The 21,739-nt window shown below is 34.1% G+C and overlaps 5 protein-coding genes across 5 annotated transcripts; 4 read left to right on the plus strand and 1 right to left on the minus strand.

Annotated features, from left to right (window-relative positions):
* The first annotated feature begins 33 nt into the window (after positions 1-33).
* Positions 34-1,852, plus strand: LOC140962249 (thaumatin-like protein 1). Its single transcript, XM_073421098.1, has 3 exons — positions 34-323; positions 485-1,154; positions 1,470-1,852. The coding sequence occupies exons 1-3, from the start codon at positions 248-250 to the stop codon at positions 1,735-1,737; spliced, it is 1,014 nt and encodes a 337-aa protein (XP_073277199.1). The 5' UTR covers positions 34-247; the 3' UTR covers positions 1,738-1,852.
* A 3,635-nt stretch (positions 1,853-5,487) lies between these two features.
* Positions 5,488-9,998, plus strand: LOC140962546 (peptidyl-prolyl cis-trans isomerase CYP21-1-like). The gene is made up of 7 exons (XM_073421499.1): positions 5,488-5,827; positions 7,237-7,315; positions 8,511-8,558; positions 8,677-8,700; positions 8,798-8,980; positions 9,176-9,251; positions 9,568-9,998. The coding sequence occupies exons 1-7, from the start codon at positions 5,729-5,731 to the stop codon at positions 9,749-9,751; spliced, it is 693 nt and encodes a 230-aa protein (XP_073277600.1). The 5' UTR covers positions 5,488-5,728; the 3' UTR covers positions 9,752-9,998.
* Positions 9,999-11,418: 1,420 nt separating this feature from the next.
* Positions 11,419-12,691, plus strand: LOC140962549 (actin-depolymerizing factor 5-like). The gene is given in 4 exon segments (XM_073421503.1): positions 11,419-11,439; positions 11,625-11,796; positions 11,799-11,883; positions 12,517-12,691. Coding segments are annotated over 4 exon segments (429 nt in total). The 3' UTR covers positions 12,668-12,691.
* Positions 12,692-17,782: 5,091 nt separating this feature from the next.
* LOC140962547 (dirigent protein 22-like) lies at positions 17,783-18,496 on the plus strand. Its single transcript, XM_073421501.1, has one exon. It carries the CDS (start codon positions 17,860-17,862, stop codon positions 18,460-18,462), a length of 603 nt encoding a protein of 200 aa, XP_073277602.1. The 5' UTR covers positions 17,783-17,859; the 3' UTR covers positions 18,463-18,496.
* Positions 18,497-19,268: 772 nt separating this feature from the next.
* On the minus strand, positions 19,269-20,663 carry LOC140962548 (myb-related protein 308-like). Its single transcript, XM_073421502.1, has 2 exons — positions 20,261-20,663; positions 19,269-19,896 (listed from the first exon to the last, which is right to left on the minus strand). Exons 1-2 carry the CDS (start codon positions 20,521-20,523, stop codon positions 19,581-19,583), a joined length of 579 nt encoding a protein of 192 aa, XP_073277603.1. The 5' UTR covers positions 20,524-20,663; the 3' UTR covers positions 19,269-19,580.
* Between the last annotated feature and the right edge of the window lie 1,076 nt (positions 20,664-21,739).

Here is a 21,739-nt window from a genome sequence, read left to right on the forward strand (position 1 = left end):
AAAAACCTACCCCTTTTCCTTTTATCAGTTTCTATAGCTGTTTCAGATGTTTTCATCATCTAAGTCTCGACAAAAACCTCAGCTTCAATCCAGGACTGCAACCCTCCCGAGAACACGAGAGGCCATTGTTTCTCTACCCTCTTATCTTTTATCATCTTCCCTACATCTCCATTTCTATGCCCAACTGTTAGAGAATCATATGTTTATGTCTTAAAAAGTTTGCTTGAAAGTAGGAAACGTCGCAGTCATGGATGCCGCCGCGTCTTCTCCTTCTTCAGCCTTCATTTCAAGCCTCCTCGTTACTCTTCTCCTCTTCACTAGAGGTAAAGTATATTTTTCCCGACATACGTGCTCTTTACGTTTTCAAGCATGAACAAGTTTTCTTGCCTTTTGAAACTACAGTTGTTCTACGTATGTACTGTATTGGGGGCTTAGTTCTTAATTTTTGACTGGGTTTTCGTTCTTGAATTCCAATGTGACGCAGGTGCATTTGGGGCAACGTTTACGTTTGTTAACAGATGCGAGGACACTGTATGGCCCGGTATACTAGCAAATGCGGGCAGTCCAAAGCTGGAAACAACTGGATTCGAGCTTCCACAAGGTTCCTACCGCACCATCATGGCTCCCGCCGGCTGGTCCGGCCGGTTTTGGGGCCGAACGGAATGCGCATTCCCGGGGTCGGACCCCGGTTCCTGCAGAACTGCTGATTGCGGGTCGGGTGAACTCGAATGCAACGGTTTCGGAGCTGCCCCACCGGTCACTCTGGCGGAGTTTACCCTCGGCACCGGCGGTTTGGACTTCTATGATGTCAGCCTGGTTGACGGGTATAATCTACCCATGATCCTGGAGACCACTGGCGGGTCGGGTATGTGTGCTTCCACAGGATGTGTGACGGACCTGAACCGGGTATGCCCATCGGAGCTCCGGGTTGAAGGCGGTGGGGCGTGTAGGAGTGCGTGTGAGGCGTTCGGGATCCCGGAGTACTGTTGCAGCGGCGCGTTTAACTCACCCGCCGCCTGCAGGCCGTCCGTCTACGCGCAGATGTTCAAGTCTGCTTGCCCCAGATCATATAGCTACGCTTACGATGATCCCACCAGCACTTTTACGTGCTCCGGCGCCGATTATACGGTGACGTTTTGCCCCTCTGTGCCCAGGTAAAACAGTACTCTTGAATCTTGATGGTTTTTCATGATTTTGACGACATATTCCGTATTCGTTTAGTCAAAAGAGTAACTAAACTATTAGCATTATCTAATTAATTTTAATAATTTTACTGCTTTCAAAGAAAAAGTTCATAATTTTACCAGAAATGGATAGAAAGAAAGTTGGCGACTTTACATTCTTGGAGATTTTTTGTCACATTGCAGAAATCATTTACAGATTCACCAAATAATTCTAGGTGAAGATACTGAATGCTAATACACCTATAATTAATGAGCTTCACCCATTATTGCACTTGTGTGTTGCAGTCAAAAATCTTCAAAGGATCCAACACCAACAGTGACAACGAATGGAGAGGGGTACCTATCCGGGTCAGATCCAACTGGCATGAGTGGACCCGGTCTAGGGATTACTGGGTCGGAACCGGATCCAGATTCCGGGTCCGGGTCCCAGGCCTTCAAAACAGATGGGTCATGGCTTGCTGATTTGGCTATGGGGGATTCAGCTGGGGTTTATTGCCTGCCAACGTTACATATCATATTCTTGACTTTTATCTTTGGCATCCTTTGTCTGTAGTGTACCAATGACAAAAAGACATAATCGAACTCGAAGCAAGGCTATCTCGAAGGGATTAAGGTTTTGGCTTTTGTCGGAAAAAATGCAAATGAATTCCTTTTTTAATTGGTTTTCACACCTTAATGTGCCTAATATAATGTATGTTAGGTTTACCTTTATATAAATGTAAATCGTAGCTTTCAATGCTAAAATCTGCTTACTGGACTAAACTGATAGATTTGTCCTTCCGCCTATTATTGTTACTTTTTTCCTTGAATTATGAATAATGTGTGTAATGCTGTCTCCTTGGCCTATTTTAAGAATCTGTCTCAAGGGATGGATCCAAATCTTGTTTTTCTTCTTTGGAGCTTGTACAAATCTAAGTGAGATTTGATAAAAACAATAAAGAAAAGGAAAGGCACGCATAATCTGGTGTGAACTGTGACATTGTTGGTTTATGTCTGAGAAAAAGGGTAGCCTTTGCTGAAATTACAAGCATAGACGTAGCTTTTGTTATTTTCTGCCTTGACACAGTGTACACTGTCTTCAAGATATCAACCAATGATAACATATCATTTACCAGAAAATGTGCAACATATATAGATAGACAATTGGACATTTATAGCGGAGTTTAAAACTTGTATTTTGATGGATGAACTTGTAAATTAAGAAAATTTATACAAGAACCTTGAATCTTTTTTCTCCATTAGATGTTAGGAGTTAATCCGCTCTTGTTGCGGCCTCTGCCCGCCAACTCCGCCGTCGGTATTCTGCTTGCTTCCACTTGTAAATTGTTAACTGATTGTAGGAACTTAAACGCTTAAAGTCCAATTTGATATAGAGAGAATAAATGGCAATTAGTTGAATAAATGGAGTAATGGGTAATCAAAGAACTAATGCATATCATACGCTTCCAGAACACCGACGGATTACAAGGAAGACTAGAGAAACTGAATCCTCTGATGACAGAGACCACCAAATACAGTAATATACATTTCTCGCCGAGATTTTAGTATACAGTTAAAAAGTAGGAATTCCGATGATTTGGCTATTTGTTCAATTTGGATGCTAACTAGTTAGAAGTTGTGCTGTAGGTACAAGTGTTCTTGAGGAAGAGCTGGTCCAATCTCATTGTCCACACTTCTCAATCCATCTCCAGCACTGGTGCTATTGCCACAATTTCTTTTTTCTTTTTTTTTTTAACGAAGTAAATTCATTAAAAAAAAGAAGGTAAAAAGTTTGAGTACAGAATAGACGGTCATCCCCAAGATGACACACACAAGTACCAAATAAACGTAACTACACTACAACATTAAATACATCAACAGCGGTAGGAATACAACGAAGAACAAAAATCTTAATCCTATGCACCAAGTCCTCGATCTTCGACTTTTCATCGTCGAAAATGCAGTTGTTGCGTGCGTTCCAAATGCTGTAAACAGTAGCTGCAAGTGCCGTTATACGCATCATAGATAACACCGAATTACCACGATAACAACTTCTAAACGCCCTCAAAACAGCCGTGGGTGAAGCCATGTTCTTCGACATTCCCAACCAATTGCGGATCTCCTTCCATAGTGCCGCCGAGAATTTGCAATGAAAGAAAAGATGGTTTATAGATTCAAGTTCCTCATTGCAAAGAACACAACTTATCTTCAACAAATGATAAGCGATCTCTAGTCAGGAGTTTAGTATGAGCCATCAACCACAAAGTAAATCTGTGTTTCGGAAGAATGACTGATCGACTTATCAGTGGTTTCCATGGCCATTTTCTGTGTGAATCAGCGAAGCACTCATATGCTTTGGAGAGGCCAGCATTAGTACCAAACCAAGAATTCAAAGTTCGAATAGTTGCTTCCGTTGATCCCATTCTTTGCATCAAGATCAGAGTCAGAATCAATAATTCAACTATGTTTCCTTCCTAATACAGCATGTCAATAGCTTTCCTACCGCTAAGAATTTCCAACAGCAAAACACCGAAACTATAAACGTAGATTTGGTTGTGAGGTAGTGAAGCCTATAGTACTCATGGTCAAGATATCCGAGAGTTCCGGCAGGCAGCTCGGATAATGATTGGCCAATGCAGGGACCAAAATGTTTCACTCTTGTTTCCAGCATGGGAACAGTTGGAGAAGCACTCAGCAGAGCTGCATCTCGTGCAGTTATGTACACATTGTCTATCTGATGTCCAAGTGCAATTAGCAATCTGATACATTTCATTCGGGCATCCATTGCTACAATAGCAAGCAAACGTGAAACCTAGGAGATTTGCAACTAAATAAAATTATAAATTAGTAACGGAAAAATTCAAATCCAATCATCGGCTAAGTTAATTTGAGAGATCTATTATATCAAAATTGTTTTTGTGCAAGTATAGAGTTCATAAATTTAAAAATTATTTTAAAACGTACAAAATTGATTTCAATATTTGTTTTCTTTACCACTAGAAAGTTTTTAGCAATGTTTCCAAAATCGGATTGGCCTGGTCGGTTCGATTGGAAATCGGTCTTCGGTCCGGTCCGATACACTCTTAAAAATCGTTTCAGTGGTTAAATATGTCAAAACGGTCAAGAACTGGTCAGACCGACTATGAATCGACGGTTCAACAATTTTTCGATTTTTGTTTAGAAAAATTGATTTTCTTATTTTAAAATTTTAAATTTAATATTGGTTATATATAAACATTATTATTTGAAATTTGGATTTCGTTAAAAATATTATTTAAGTAGTAGAGTTTATTAAATCTATTGTTTTTGTTTGAAAAATTGATTTTCTTATTTTAAAATCTTAAAAATCTTATATTTGTTTAAATATATATATAGTTTTTAAACTTTCGTAAACATATTTTATTATCTATTTATATAAATCTTTTATGTTTTAAAATTAAAAATATATTATTCATTAATAGTATTCCGGTTCGACTGTCCGGTTAAACCAATCCGACTAATTAAGCCGTTTTTTTAATTAAGTAGACCGATTTGATCACGTGTCCGATTATAAAAACATTGGTTCTTTGTACAATTATGAAAGAAACGAAATGTCACTGTCATATTACTAAATTAAATACATACAAACTACGATGTACCGATATCTTTAAATAATCAGGTATCATATTTTATTGGGCTAAATTAAATACATGCAAACTACATGTACTGATATCCTTACATTTTTTGTAATACAACTAGCACATTTTGCATTTTAAATTGATCAATTAATGGAATTATGTCACTAATTTAAATTTTATTCCAACTTTACTCATTTTATATCAGAGTAGTGACTTGACATTGAAGATCTAATCAAAGTCCGATGTCTTTTTGATATTTTTCAATATTATGTCATTATTATTCGATATCATGTCAACAATATGTTGAAAGAATATTAAAATTGATAACAAAAAGTGTAAATAGTAGGTCTCTTGTGAGACGGTCTCACGAATCTTTATCTGTGAGACGGGTCAACCCTACCGATATTCACAATAAAAAGTAATATTCTTAACATAAAAAGTAATAATTTTTCATGGATGACCAAATAAGAGATCCGTCTAACAAAATACGATCTGTGAGACCGTCTCACACAAGTTTTTGCTAAAATTTTTTCCTAATTACTACTTTGTATTAGCTTGTGTTTCAGCCCAACTATTGAATGAAATCTTCTTGAGGGACCAGCGCTAGAAGAAAGCCCATGTTGTTTGGGCCCAAGATGAATAGTTTGTCGTTCTTTGGGCCGACCAAAGCGATTAAGCAAATAAAAAATCCACAATTAAAAAAAAAGGAAAGAAGGAACCAGATGCTACTGTGGGATTTGATAATTAAATCGCAGTAATTGCTCTGAAAATTTCCTTTCTTCCACTGACAGTCTATGGTTTCGGGTCGTTTGATTAGATTTCCCCTCAAACAAAATTAAATCTGTCACTGTAACGAGTAGATTGCAGATTAATTGCCTTAGGAATTGTGTATCATATCGATGATTAGACGAGGAGTGGGAAAATTATGAGTGATTTGAAAAGGTGGAGATGAGTCGAGATATCTCAGTGCTGTTTCAACCGCGGTGTCTCTTGATCTTCGTGGCGGCTTTTGTGCTGATCTGTTTTGTTTCCTCCTTCTCTCGAGTGGTATATTTTCCTTCTTTGGTGTTTACGTTTCGGTAAAAGTTAGATGTATTTTTATTGGGTAGTTGGATTGAATTGGTAATTGTGTGCTTACATGGATCTGATGGGGATTTAAGGTTCTTGTGATGGTGCGGTTGATGGGTTTTGATTTGCTTCTGGTGTACTTGACTGATTAGTGAGTGTGAAAATACGATAGTCTGTTGCGGTTAAGGGGCTTCTGTTGTAATTTGGCGATTGCTTTTATGTGAAAAAACAAAATTTTGAAAAACTGATACCGAACTGATGAAATACACGAAGGTATTAGAGCTGAGTGCTGATGATATTTGCAGCAAAAAATGTGATCCATGTATAATAAGTGGACATTCGATTTTTTGGGTGGTTAAACCACGTTCAAGTGGTAATATTTAACCGTGGAGTGAGTTTAGTAGTGAGTAGTTGGGGTTTGTTCAGCAATATCTTTGCATGTTTGGAAAGATGAGTTCTTTAGAGTGTATGCTTTATGTCTAGTTCCGTAGTTCTTACCTTTAGGTGTGTCATAGTGATTGCATATGGTCAAAGTATACGAAACTTCTTTGCACTAGAAGTTGTTTATCTTCTTTGACTAGGAATTACGGTTATGCCTCGCAATTCTGATATGAAGAATGGACTTGAGAGCAAATTTTCATTTACTCAACTGTTGGTTTTAGAGTTCAACTTAACATGAACAATTTGTTCAATCTTTGTTTTTTGTATTCTAGTCAGCATTGGATTCCCATTTCAAATCAGAGTTCATGTAGTCCTCCTTGGACAAATAGGAGGCATAGCTACCAGGTTGCACACAAGGTTGCAGAAAATATAATGTTCAATGAGTAAAACAGTAATTATAGGCATCGTTAAGTACTCCTTTTGCACATGCTAATTTTCCATTCATTTTTCTAAATAACTATCGGTTATTTTTTAAGCAATATTTGTCTAAATATGTATCTAAGAGATCTAAGTGCATGCATATGGATTCATTTAGTATATTTCATTACAAATTTCAGTATCTCACTAAGATACCTTGAAGCCATGTTGGAGGCTGGTTTACGTTTTTCTAGTTTAATTATAAGGAAGAACTACATGCCTTATAATATATGGTGTGAGGTTGGCTAAAAGATTGTTATTTTTAAGGTCGTGTAGTTATATTTTTATGTATATTTTCAAAAGATTTGATAGTTCATTGCTGGTACAACAATACCTTTTTTCACACAAAATCATCCCAAAAAGTCATGAAAGAAATAGTTTTTTCCTTTATACCTTTCTTAGATTTATTTGGATGCTTTCTCATCTTGATTCCTTTATTTTCTAACTCATATACATTTTCCTTTCTCTTGATTGGCTTTTTCTAAAAAAAAAAACGTCTCATGTTTTTTTTGTTTTTTTTTACTTTTCAGGAGGAAGATAAGGTAGAAGAAATCTATGAAACCACTCACAGAGTATTTTTGGATGTTGACATAGATAAGCAGCGAATAGGTAAAAGCCATCATATTCTACCAGTTGCTTTATATTAAAAATATCGTCATATCAATCCGGTACGTGATGATCTAAGCGTAACCTTAAATAAAGTGTCAGGTGGTGAAATTTTGGTAAAAAAAGAGGTGGCTGATTGACAATTTGCAATGGGATGATCAAGTGTAATAGGCCAATCCGCAATATAATGGGTGCCAATTCAAAATGCATTATCGCAAAGACTAATGTTTAAATGCTACAAATTTACCTAAACCCTAAGACAAAAAAATAAACTGGGAGGGTTGATTTTTTTTAATTAATTCATCCAAAAAATCTGAGAATGTGAACTCTAAATATAATGAAAAAGAATTTTACATAATTTTTGATTGGGGAATTTTGGTTATGTAACCATGGTCAACTTCTCAATTTGAAAAATGACCTTCTAGTGTATTTCAATACACTTGGGGAGGGTCTTTTTAAAAAAAAGGTTTGACCGGGTCTAAATAACAAAATATCCCTTGTTTATATGAATGAGAAAACTAGGATCAGCAAGCAACAAATGTACTTGCCTATTCATGAATGCCGTACTATCCAAACAATCAAAACAAAGGTACATAGCTCAACTTTTGGTGAAAATTTCTTAAGTATTTGTGTATTACACTATATGTAGGACTTATAAATCTATTTTTATCCAACAGTCTATGAAATTTCCATTAGAATTTAATTTATTTAAAAGATTAACAGTTTGCAAAATTCAGTTTACCCCAAAAGCTGCACAAAGAAATTGAATTCTATTTACACTTGATTGAAGGTGATTTAATATTTTTGTAGTAATTCTTAGTCTATGTCCTTTCAGTCGCAAGCTCGGGCAACAAATTATGCAAATAATTGTGCAAATTCCACAGACAATATTAAACAAATATCAAATAATAAATTGAAATAGATAAAGGGATTCAATTATATGAAACATGTTGTTTAACTCAAAAATGTAGTCTTGTGCATGTGCTAAGTGGTCAATATCTCCTGGTCATGCGCTCTTCAAACTTTTTTCCTTCTTTGCATTAGAAACAGGAAGACGAGAACTGTAGCTAGATCACATCCAGAAAAAACACTCTGGAGTCTGGACAAATAAGAGGATATTTGATCTGTATATTCTGCATTAAGCTTCTCGTTTGTTTTCTATATTCAATTTTTGCATCTGACATCTATTGACATACAGGTAGAATCATTATTGGTTTATACGGTCATGTCATGCCAAAGACTGTGGGTAATATTTTCAGCCTGATTCAATTGCTTCATTTCGGGCATATTAGTTTTACTATTTTGCCAAATGTTAAGAGTTCCTCATGTACTGTTTCTGATTATACTTGCAATTCTCTTTGCAGAGAATTTTAGGGCCTTGTGTACAGGTATTTGAAGATTGTCGAAGTCAACCTTTTAACACTCTTGAATTGTAATGTTTTAATTTAGAGTCTGTTCTCTGTTGATATTTTTTTCTGGGATCAGGGGAGATGGGAAAAGCTGCAAATGGGATAGTTCTTCATTATAAAGGAACACCATTTCATCGTATTATACCTGGATTCATGATACAAGGTGGAGATGTTGTGTCTGGAGATGGTAGAGGAAATCAATCTATATATGGTGGCACCTTTCGTGATGAAAATTATAAGTTGAAGCATTCACACGCAGGTTTTCAGTTGTTGTACTGTTTTTTAATCTTGCTTGTCACAATGAACACAACCACTAGTTGAATTTTAAGTTTTTATTCCTTTCTTGCATGTTAACGCATCTTCTAAGCCAAGAAAAATGTTTTTTTTGTCACTTTCAGCGTGACCCACCCATAGACAGTCACTCACTTGCTCACTCATGTGGTGGTTTTTGCAGGCACTGTGTCCATGGTGAATTCAGGACCTGATTCTAATGGTTCGCAGTTTTTTATTACCACAGTCAAGGCATACTGGTGAGCTCTTGTGCTAAGGTCGATATAGAAACTCACATTTACACAAAGTTATAGCCCGAGGGAATGGTTGCCCATCTTTTTCTAATCATGGCATATTTAGGATGTATATATTTGGCATCAATCATTGTAATATTGTTATGAGCCAAAGGGCTTACTTCTCATGGTTGTAGGGAAATTGAGATAGTATGTCCAAGGGGTGTGGCATCTTAAAAACTAGCACTTGGTTAAGATATGAAAAGGGATTTTGTTTTGGATGTCTAATAGTTCACAAAGTAGTCCCTCAGTATTTCTTTTCATGGCTATAAAAATTTCTCAGGTTGGATGGCGAGCATGTTGTTTTCGGCAAAGTCATTGAAGGCATGGATACTGTGTATGCCATCGAAGGAGGGGCAGGAACCTACAGTGGGAAGCCAAGGAAGAAGGTAATTATTACCGATTCTGGGGAAATACCCAAGAACAAGTGGGATGAGGATACCCGAACTTCAATGAAGAGACTATAAAAATAGTTGAAATTAACTTACTTAATTTGTTTAAAAATTTTGGAATGCTTCTTTGTGAATCGTGTTTGTTTGATTGTATTGATGAATCTACTACCTAGTCTTGGGAAGATCGTAATAAGTGAAATTTGTTTTGTACTTGCTGTAACTGATATATAGTTAACTTTCTAGGGACAAAACATTTTATTCTTGTAGAGAGGAAATTTCAATTAAATTATTAAATAGCAGTTATAGTTTGGCTGTTTGTTACCGTAGGATTTCTTTGTTAAGCTGCAGATGATTGTAAAAGGAGGTGTCAGAAAATAGCAATTTTTTTTCTGGAATTCTGCATGAAACCTGAAGCCAAGTCCATTAATTTTATCCGAAATAAGCTGGGAATAATATGCACCAAGAATGGCGGATGTCACTTTGATCAGGTAAAAAAGCACGTCTCTTGCACATGGTTTAATCTAGCCATTTCCTTCGCATCCACCATCAGTTTTGAATCCGAGTTCAATTTTTCCAGAGCCGGCGCTAGCTTGGCTAAAAACTCAAAAAATGAATTATTATGCTTTGGCTCAGTTTTCCGAATTGGAACTCTACTCGTTGTATTCTAGATTAACACCAAGTTCGGTTGAGCCAAGGCTTGATTTATGACACGAGCTCATCTTGAGTTCGATTACTTCAAATGAGAATCAATTATTGCTTGAGACAACCGGAAATTTAATTCTTCCTCAATTTTCCTCTATCATTATACTTGTGCTGGTCTATCTGGCTCTTTTGAATGGATAGATGTGGATAACTATAGTCTACAGAGTACGTGAATTATCAAATCTTCTTGATTTCATCATCGCATCAGGCCTGCTTGCAACTCTATAGAAATATAACCATTAGTATAGGGATAATCCTCTTACATTCTTGGGGTCAAGTTTCGTTTTTCACTTTGCTTGTAACGTAAGACTTTTTGAGCAATTCGAAGACAGGATTAAAGGGGATTTAGGTGTATGATCCTCCATTGTAGTGCCACATTCCATCAAAGAGGCGCTTTCGTGCAATTCTTGGTTAACTTGGTTGTGTTTCATATTTTTTATGTAGGTAAAATGACAAGTTTATAGACGACAATAGATACAAGTCATATGGCTACTACTACCATGTTACAGTCCATAACCTTAGATTTTGTTGACCCTCATATTTTATGAGATTCCACACTTTGTCTCAAAGATTGAGTGAATAATTTGATTGCACAATATAGGAAAGAAAATATCCACTTTTTGATATATTCACTAAGAAAAGAAAAGTTAAATTACTTTCATCTTACGAATAGACTCCACGAGAAAGTTCTCAAGGGAGGAAAAATAAAATGTTTCTACCCCTTTCTATGTACTTGTCATGAGCCCATCGTTGCAGATCTAGTCATCGAGCCTTGGCCGTCGATCCACAATTTTTTTCCAAGTCGAGTCGAGCGAGAGATTTGTTATAATCCTCGAGTTTTTTATTAAAAAAAACATTTTTTCCCTCCCATTTATGGCCTTGGTGGTCCTCAGGCTTATGTTCATTTTGGTCAAATTTGTAAAATTGCACTTTAGTGGTGGACCGATTAAGTCATGTAAGAATAATATATCAGTAGCACACTCTCTCGAGTCTCCAACACACTTCAACCATCAAGCTTAACGAAGAATATTTGATCCCTCATGGCGATGGCTTTCAAAATGGTATGTATATATACATACACACACTCATCGATGCAGCCAAACGCAAAATGGTCGGCGGAAATTTCGTCCACAAATTCTCTGAAACTCATACTTCAATCTGCGCTTTCTGTGTATACAGCCCCTTACACGTCGGTCATGTAGTTTTTTCAGATATAATATATATATGTATGTGTGTGTGTGTGTAGGCCACCACAGGGATGTGGGTGACAGAGGAATGCAAGAAATCATTCATGGCGATGAAGTGGAAGAAAGTCCACAGATACATCGTGTTCAAGATTGATGAGGCAGCTAAGGTGCTGACGGTGGACAAGGTCGGCGGACCCGCCGAAGGATACGAAGATCTCAAGGCGGCGCTACCGTCGACGACTGTCGGTACGCCGTCTTCGATTTCGATTTCGTCACCGTTGACAAGTGCCGGAAGAGCAAAATCTTCTTCATTGCTTGGTACACTCTATTTATTCATTGAATTAGTGCAACTTACATAATACTATCTTTTTTTGCGGATCATATTTTTTTTGCAATGTTCTCAAACGCGGTAGAGGGTCGACCATCCACTGTCTAGGCGATGTTTATGTACTTTCTTTTTTATCTAAATATCTAATTATTCTCGTTAGTGTTACGTATTTTTTCAATAATTCATATATATCAGATTTAAACTCAGTGACATATTATTCATCTTTATCCGATACTTTAAAAAAATTTAAATTAGACAATCACCTAACGGTTCTAAAAATCGAGACGATAAACCATCCAACATCGAGATAATCCTAATCAACTCTTTTTATAACATTTTTTTTTCGCAAGTTGCTCTAACTTTTTTAAAAGTGGGAAAGGACAATCTGTCGTCCCTTCTTAGCAAACATTATTTGATTTTTATTGGTTAACTATTTAAGATAAGATTAGAATATGCCAAGGAAATATATATTATAATTTACTTGACATGATTGGTTAATTATTGGAGTAGCATGTATAATTAACTAGTATTTTTTTGATATATTTGTTATAATTAGATCTAGAATCATTAACTTAATTTTATTAATATTTGGATTAATTCAGATTGATTAGTTATTGTATCAGGGCTCCGACGGCTTCAAGAATTAGAGCCAAGATATTGTATGCAACCTCGAAAGATGGATTGAGAAGGGCATTAGAAGGCATACACTACGAAGTGCAAGCTACTGATCCAACCGAGATGGGATTCGATGTGATCGAGGATCGAGTTAAATAATTTATCAAAGCCATTATATCTCAAGTCTTGTTATCTAATTAGTAATTATAATATATAGTTTTAATTTAAATAATATAACATAATTATATGAAAAATGTTGATATATCCCTTTTAAAAGATGATGAGGAGATACATGTTTTTAAATTTTGGGAGGATGGGATTATAAAATAAAGTAGAATGTTCTTCAATATATAATTAAATAAGAAATATAACAACGATAAACTTAATTGTTAGCTAGATAATTAACGAGCTTATTCATGGGTTTTTTATGGTGAAAAAAACTCTTATGATACTGTCTCATGAGTCAATTTTGTGAGACAGATATGTAACTCGACCAGACCATGAAAAACATTTTTTATATCAAAAGTATAATTTACACTGCAAGTATGAATCCAGTCGACTCGTCTCACAAATTTAGACTCGTACGACCGTCTCACATGAAACTTAATATTTACAAGCTTATTATAAGCTCGAGTTTGATAGTATACAAATACACTTGTGCATGTTATTTTGGAACCCTAAGTATAAACTTTTAAATGAATTTTGCTAGATTTTGTTTATAATCTTTGTCAATTTGGATGGAGGAGGTATTTCTCTCTGATATTAAAAACTTTTCTATGCGATAACATTTTGTGTTTTTATTCTTTTCTGATAATGTTTTGTTAGATTTGGCCCTTTTCTACTTTTGAAGCTTTCTAATGACTTTGATACTTTCCATTTTTTAATTAAAAAAAATATAATAAAACATCCTCCTCCAAATATATACACACATATTATCGGTTTTTTAAAATCCCTAAAATATTCATATTCTTATAACAATACCCTCAAACACCGTATCTTTATCCAATATTATGTTGATTTGGGATCTTTATCTCTGGGATAAAAATTAATTTTATAAAATATAAAAATTTAAATTTATTTTTAAAATTTTTCCATATTTAATTTCTATTTTTTTAACTAGATACTTGTATGTAATATATAAAGATCTCACATAAAAGACACTAATATATAATTGATCTTATAGACACTTATGTAAAGATCATTGAGGTGTCGTCGAGATGTTATGAAACTGTACATTTATTAGTTGAAAGCATCATCTCAGTTGTTCTCATATAGATGCTCATGGTGGACGTCGGTTGATAAAAATATTATAAACATCATAAGATGTTCATATAAATATCTTTGTGATATCCGTCGAAAGGTCGTTATAATATAAAAATTATATATATAAAGACACGCGATAGTTATTAATCATCCTATATTTGGCCTGAAATAGTTAGTTGTACCTTCCACTATCGAAATAATTCTATACCCCATTTTAATAAGAATGTATGGTCTAACGACCTTTTTTTTTCCTTTATTTCTGTTGGAATTTCATTTATCGATATAAATTCATCTTCAATCATCGTTATCTTTAATCATGAAAAGAAAAAATAATCTGGCTTTTGAAATGAGATTTTATTAAACAGTAAATAATACAATATAAAGTCTTAAAATATGATATCCCCTTTTACAAAAAAACAAATAAAAATAGATCGAGATCAAATTGTAGCAAATTTTCATTCATTTCTCCACATTTATATCATACATGAAAACAAAAACCAAAAGTTTATGTGAGACGATCGGTCTCACATGTCAATTTTATGAGACATATATTCTATTTAGTTTATTCGTGAAAAAATATTAATTTTTATTTCAAATATAAACATGATTGATTCGTGTCACGAATAAAGATACAAGAAATCGTGTGAGAATTGCTCAAAATAAAATATTAGAAAGACTGAAAGACATGACGGAAATATTGAGCGAACCAAATAACAATAATTTGCAGCACACAAACTTAGCAACCAACATTTAAATAAGTTTTTTGAGACAACCAACATTGAACAAGTGATAAAATTAAGAATATTTATTATTTTTATTTATGCAAATAATTATTTTTATGTTCCTCCCAAAAAAATTTATTGTGCTATCCAGCAAAACAAAAGTTCAACGACAAGAAAGTAGCCTTTAATAACATTTAAAATGACAATTCAAATGAAATTTTATGTTTGAAAGAGACATATAATAATGATATTTGGTAGAGTCAATGAAATATTTAAAGAGGGTTTTGTTTTATTAAATAAGAAAGAAAAAAAATCTATATATTTATACATAAAAACTCTTATGAGATGGTCTCACGGATCAATTTCGTGGGTTGAATATCTTATTTAGGTTATCCGTGAAAAATATTACTTTTTAAGCTAATATTATTACTTTTTATTGAGAATATCGGTAGGATTGACCCGTCTCACAAATAAAAATTCGTGAGANTTGATTTGGACTAATTTAATAATAAATCCAACCCAATAAAAGGACCGGCTAAAACGTTTATTAGCCCGCTTTTTTATCTTAACATAAAATCGGCCCAACCCATAAATACTTCATTTAGATAGTAAATTATAAGTTAAGCTTTAAACAAAAAATTTGTCCGATTTACGCAGTTTTTGATTTAACTAGTCAAGAAAATTTTTATGCACGTGAAGAAAATTAGGTTGATTCTATGCTACATCTGAAGATATACTCTCGGTTTTGTTTTGTATAAGATGATTCTCACCCCATGTAGTTTAGTTAGTTGATCGGCCAATCTTTTTATTCAAACACACCAAGAGTTTACTGAGAACTTTCGATATATTATATACTCACGTAAGTCAATACAATTATNAGCTTTAACTACTAATGCCTCATATTTTTCAGTGGATATATAATTTTGTAACTTTGTTTTTGTGATTCGATCATCAAATCAAGTTGATCATGTTTTAGCTCGTAATACAGATTCTATGACCGATCTAGTAGGTTGCATTATTTTGTCGCCTACTTTTATTTATGTTTAGTTAATATGTCTTAGATTAATAAACTTTTATATTTTATTTAACTTCTCAGATTCGACGAATGTACTCATTATACCAACACAAGTTTTTCCAACGTATTTACGACATCATTCACACGTAGCCCAGTAAACTTCTTAGGGATCACTCGTCCCAAAATTTTCTCAAGTCAAACATGATTATTTCTGAAGGTCTTATATGACGAGCTCTCGAAAAGAAGATGCACATTTTTTATATGAATAATATTTTTTAGACATTTCCTCAACTCTGATGCCCAGCATCTCTCCTATGAGTTTGTGGTGTGGGATTTGCCTAAGGGCTTCTCCTATGGTCTTTGATCATGTGACGCATGGGGTTGAAGAATACAGATAATGATCGCCGATATTAAGAGGTTTCATGGACAATTAACGGCTATTTGAAAGCTTATAGACAAAAGAAATATGAATGAACCGATCTCATATCGGAATAAGAGAAATTATAAGACTGTGTGGGTATGCGATTGTACAGTTGATGAAGACTTAAAAGATTATATATGTATTATTCGTATCAACAAAATATGTCTTATTTTTGAGAGATCGTCATATTAAAATTTTAAAATTAAGCATGCGTAATTTGAGAAAATTGTGTGTAATAGCTTATAAAAACACTGGAAAAGCTCGTATTATTATAATTTAAGAACAGTCGAATCTGGAACGTCAGTTTATCTGACCAGTATACATCACAGCTAGTTTATCTTAACGATATGTAGTGCAACTTTTTAATGCGTACACGTATCATACTCTCAATTCAATAAACGTAAAGTACTTATTCGTGGAGCCTCTAGAATACCGTACCGCTAACGTAGACAGGTAGACACAAGAATTAAATACCAATACTTCTTAATATTGAATTATATATCCACTGCAAGTCATTTTAAATTTATTTTCAAATTGAATTCCGTGGTGCATTTCGCAACATTTCTTTGTGGTTCTAATTATATCCAGCCTCCATTTTCTGACTAAAGAATACTGAAATATGTACAATTGAATTATGTTATATGTTAGGACGATAATTTGATATAATAAATATGAAAATAAAGAATAAATTTGAGCACCGAGATTTACGTGAAAAACCTCTAAAAATTATTACGGTAAAAATCAGGGGCTATATGAAAAGAATTCAACTATAATATTTTATGGTATACAACTCACTCACCGTGTTTCTAAAGAGAACACATTCTCTCTTAATATAAGAGAACAAAACACTCCACAAAAATTATAAAACTAAGCACTCAAATACTATAAAATGAAAAAAACTCAAAGAATTGATGATTTTAGAACGAGCAACTCTCTTAGGGCATCCACAATGGTAGATATTCTACAAGCCAAGTCATTCAAATATCATCTCCATCTAAATATTCACCAGTGCACACCATTGATTTGTGTGCCACTACAATACCCGGTTACAATTTATAACCGGCTATTGCAATTTTTTTTTTTAATTTCTTCAAGCCAGCGTGAGTTTCACGTTGACTTGAGACGCATGCGTACATTGCACTCGCGCGTCAAAAACCTACAGTGGACAATTAAATGGAATCCGAGATCGACTAAACTTGGGTCGACCAAAACAAAACGTTGGTCGACCAACGTTTTGTTTTGGGTCGACCAAAACAATTGGTTGACCAATTGTTTGTAATTTCTGTTTTTATGTCTTTTTTTAGTATCTTCGTGAATTACTAATTTTCAATTATTATTATTATAAATGTTGTTTTATGGTTTGTAATTTTTTATTATTAATGTTATAAATATTGTTTTATGATAAATTAGTTTTATATAGTTCGTTATAAATTTTTTAAATTTTTTAATATTTATTTTTTTAAAAATTAGTTATTAAAAAATAATCGTTATAAACTTTCTACTTTTATATTTCAATAAAAATATAATACTAAATAATAGATGTAAGTAATTAAAGTCGTGAAATGATTATTTTTTAAATGAAAATAAAATATTAATTAAAATGATAGTGGGATCCATAAATATTTGTTTTGTGTGATATTTGATTGTGAAATATGATATATTTGACTAGAGAAATATTTAATTGATGATGTGTATTATGAGTTGGATAAATATTTAAATAAAATATATTTTTTTTATTGTAGATGTCAGGAGATTAAGATTGTCTTTTATCCGAAACTTCCCATAGCCAAACATTATCTTTGTCAGCTCATTTAATGCAATTTGTCTCACCTCATCATTATTTTGCCTGACATTATATATGTCGCCATTGTAGCCAGATGAGCTGGCTAGCTAAGCTTGGCAGTTGCAACAAGTAGAGACACACGCAAGAATGGATCGAAAAGAATTAAAGTTTTGGTTGTTAGCAGTATTCCTCGTAGTCCTGTTTGGTTCCGGTTCAGCTGTCAATGATGAAGAGGAATCGTCGGTTCCTGTGCCGAAACTCTGCCTAGGAAAAGAAACAATAACCAATCTTCGTTTCTACATCCAAGATTTGGTCGGCGGGAACAACCGTACGGTCTGGGAGATTGCTAAAACCAACCTCACCGATATTCTTCCGTCTGCTTTCGGCCTTGTGAGTATTCTCGACAACCTGGTAACTTCCGGGCCCGGGATGGATTCCGGAGAAGTTGGTCGGATCCAGGGGATCATCGGCCTTTCAGATTTCCACGAGAAGGCGATTTTCATGCTGCTTAATCTTGTATTCACGGATGGCCAATACAAGGGTAGTGGTCTTTGCATTCTTGGAAGGAATCCTTTGGAGGATAAGCTGCGGGAGGTGCCGATTGTTGGGGGAACCGGAGTTTTTCGAATGGCTCGAGGGTACGCGGTTACGCGTACGTACTATGAAGATGAGATTCAGCATAGGGGTATTATCGAGTATAATGTGGTGGTTGCTCATAGGGATGAAGGTGAGTGTGTTTCGGATGTTTAGGCTGAGTTTGGTTTGTATGATAAAATAAACTAATGATTATTGAGTAAATGATAAAGAAAATATTATCGTCGAAATGTAATATAGGATGTTATATTTGGTAAAATTTTTAATTGTAAGATAATTTTGAATTTTTTGATAAAAGGACAAAATTGTTCTTTGTTGTTTTTCTTCTTCTTCCACTCCGGCTGCTGCGACGTCGACGTTCTGACAACGTCGGTGTGGACAGCAGTCAGCGACGCCAACGGCTGCAGACCGGCCGGAAGTTATCGGTCGACGGCGACGGTCGGTAATCCACCTTATCACCCCTTCCAAACACAGCCTTAAGGTTGAATAATGCTTTCGTTTCGTGTATGTTTTCTGGCCTGTGTGTTATGTTTTTAGGTCTGATATATTTAAACCAGTCAGGTTCTCTTTCTTTTGGATAGATGATTTTGGATTTGTGAAAGAATTTATGACTCAAAATATTCGAAATTTATAACATATTGATAAATTTCAATTTTATATATAAATTTTTTTTCCCGAAGTGTATTTTAAGTATAATAATAATAATTTTCAGTATGTCTTATTGAATTATTTAACTCATTATAAAATCAAATCAAAAAATGAAATTATTTAAAATACTTTTCAAATTCTGATTGTCACTATCTTTTTCCTTCTCATACTACGTATCAATATTTTTATTTTTATCATATATATTTTATATACAAAATGTAATTAATCTAAGAGTTTATGCCAAACATGTACAACACAAGAACAACTTTAAAAATTCTCAAAAAAATATAAGAACAACTTAAAATTGTTTTTTTTATGACAAAAAATAATAGAATAATTAAGAAATTGTGATCCCCCGAATTTATATTTTTTAGGAAGTTGATCCCGTGAGATTGTGAGCATAAAAAAAAAACAGAGAATTTTTAACAAAATGACCTTAAAAATGAGGACTTTAAGCACATGCCATAAAGTCCAGAAATAATGACGGCTGAACAAAATTGTGCTACAAATAAAGAAATTTTTAAGGTATGAATTTATACAGTCGCCAAATTAATCTCTGTAAGCTAGTAAATGCGACTGCTACTGTTCATGATCACCCTTCCTCTGGTCTTCAATGATTCTTGCTGTTATTGTGGGCATGGAGGGCTTATCCGGAGCTCAAGATTCAAGTCTGGGCGCTGTTCTTGATCAACAATGTCATTTTTTTCTAGTTTATTCAAAATGCCGCATGCATTTCCATCTTGTTTATAATAGTCTTTTGCACCACAAAAGGAGATGGTTTTAGTAGTTTCAGGTACTGCAGTTGGTGCAGGATCGTTGCATGATCTGTGTGTCGTGGGATCAATCCCTCGGTCAATGAGTCTTCTCCTTATGTGTGTGTTCCAGTAATTTTTTATCTCGTTATCTGTTCTTCCCGGTAATTTCCCTGCAATAAGAGACCACCTATACAAAAAAATCAAGAAATCACATTATTTCATTCTCCCTACCAATCCATCAAGCGTAATTATATATGTTTTATCTTTTAAAACTCGATGTTTAAATTCTTCCTATAAATTATTTTTTTCAAATAAAGAAGTGGGGTTTATTCGCAAATGATGAAAAATCATCAAATTTGATGCTGCTTCTTGATCTGCAGGCAGCAAACCATTCGTCTGTCAATGATCAATTGAAAATAACAGAAATTGAAATGTGAAATTTAGTTTTAAAATACAAATACTTCTTGGTTCGTTTTATTTATCCTGACTACGAAAAGTCATCAAGAAATTTGAAGACTCGACAAAATAAAGGGAAAAATGGATCAACTTACTTGTTACCAAGAAGGCTATGGAGTTTGATGATGAATTCATCTTCCTCGTCTGTGAAGTTACCCCGCTTAAGATCAGGTCTCAAGTAATTGATCCATCTCAGGCGGCAGCTCTTCCCGCAGCGAAGGAGCCCGGCGGCTTTGGGCAGGGACCGCCAGCATCCCTCGCCGTGAGCCTTGATATAAGCTATGAGCCGATCATCTTCTTCTTTAGTCCATGCGCCTTTGTTCGTGTGAGCTTTCTCACAACAAGGAGACCTTCCCATGATTATTCTTCTTGTTTAAAACAAGTCGAAATTCTCCAATTAATGTGAAGTATTATAGTTTAAAATTTCAATTGGAAATTAAAAGAGAGAAAAGAAAAAACTCAAAACTTTGCTCGTGTATCTCGCTTACTCTAGACATGTTTTTGGGCGTTGTTGATAGTGGATGGAGTGTGTTCGTGTGTGTATATATATATATAAAATTTTTGTGATACAGTTTCACGGATTAATTTTAAGAGATGAATATTATATTTGATCATTCGTCTTACGAATAAAGATCTACGAGACCGTGATATATATATATATATATATATTAAAAGTGAAGGGGCCACTTGAGTAGTTCATGTAAATTATTATAATACACATAAAAAAGTCTTTGACTCTGTAAAGAAAAGGAGTGAAAAAGGGTACTAATTGCTTCTAGACGTGAGTTGGTAAGATTGGCTCCGGAGAGTAGATGGTGGCATCTGCAAAAAAATGATTTTTATATCTTGATATTTATGTTTTATGCTGTGATAAAAAAATTTAATTTTTAAATCATCAATATACATTATATTAATTTTTATTAAAATAAAAGAAATGAATCTGATCTAATGATATTGAAATAGATTGAGAAATATTCTCGAGAGAGAATAAATTAACTACCTATGTATAAAATTCCTCAAAATTTATTGAATACAAGTTTGTTATTTTAATCATTAATTTTGGTCTAAATGCATCCACTCTTTGTGAAAATTATAAAAGACATAATAAAATCTCTTAAAAATAACAATTTTTGGCGAAAATCGAATATTTTCGATGGTAAGTAAACCAAAATAGCTGAAATTCATGAGTTATTGTACCACGACAAAAAACTGAAAAGCCAGATAACAAAACCAAACGAGAGACAAATCACTCGAGCAAAAAAAAAATATTTCACCTCAAAATTTTCGAAATAACCCTAACATGCACATATACAAGGTATGATATATCTCGACTCTTTTTTCCTCATCCAAGATTCGAACCAACTTCATTAATTTAAAAATATTATCATCCTAACCATCCGAAAATCTTCCTCATCCGGCAGATGGACCAAAATATGGACCAGAAAATGATTCGGGGACCGCCATTAATTGCCTCATCCCGTTTGTTGGAATCTAAAAAGACTGAATATTTAAAATATACGATATGCACCAGATTGAATATAATCTACAAATGTTGTAAAACCGAGTGTTTACCG

This window comes from Primulina huaijiensis, chromosome 17 (assembly GCF_012295235.1).
Source record: "Primulina huaijiensis isolate GDHJ02 chromosome 17, ASM1229523v2, whole genome shotgun sequence".
Classification (NCBI taxonomy): domain Eukaryota; kingdom Viridiplantae; phylum Streptophyta; class Magnoliopsida; order Lamiales; family Gesneriaceae; genus Primulina; species Primulina huaijiensis.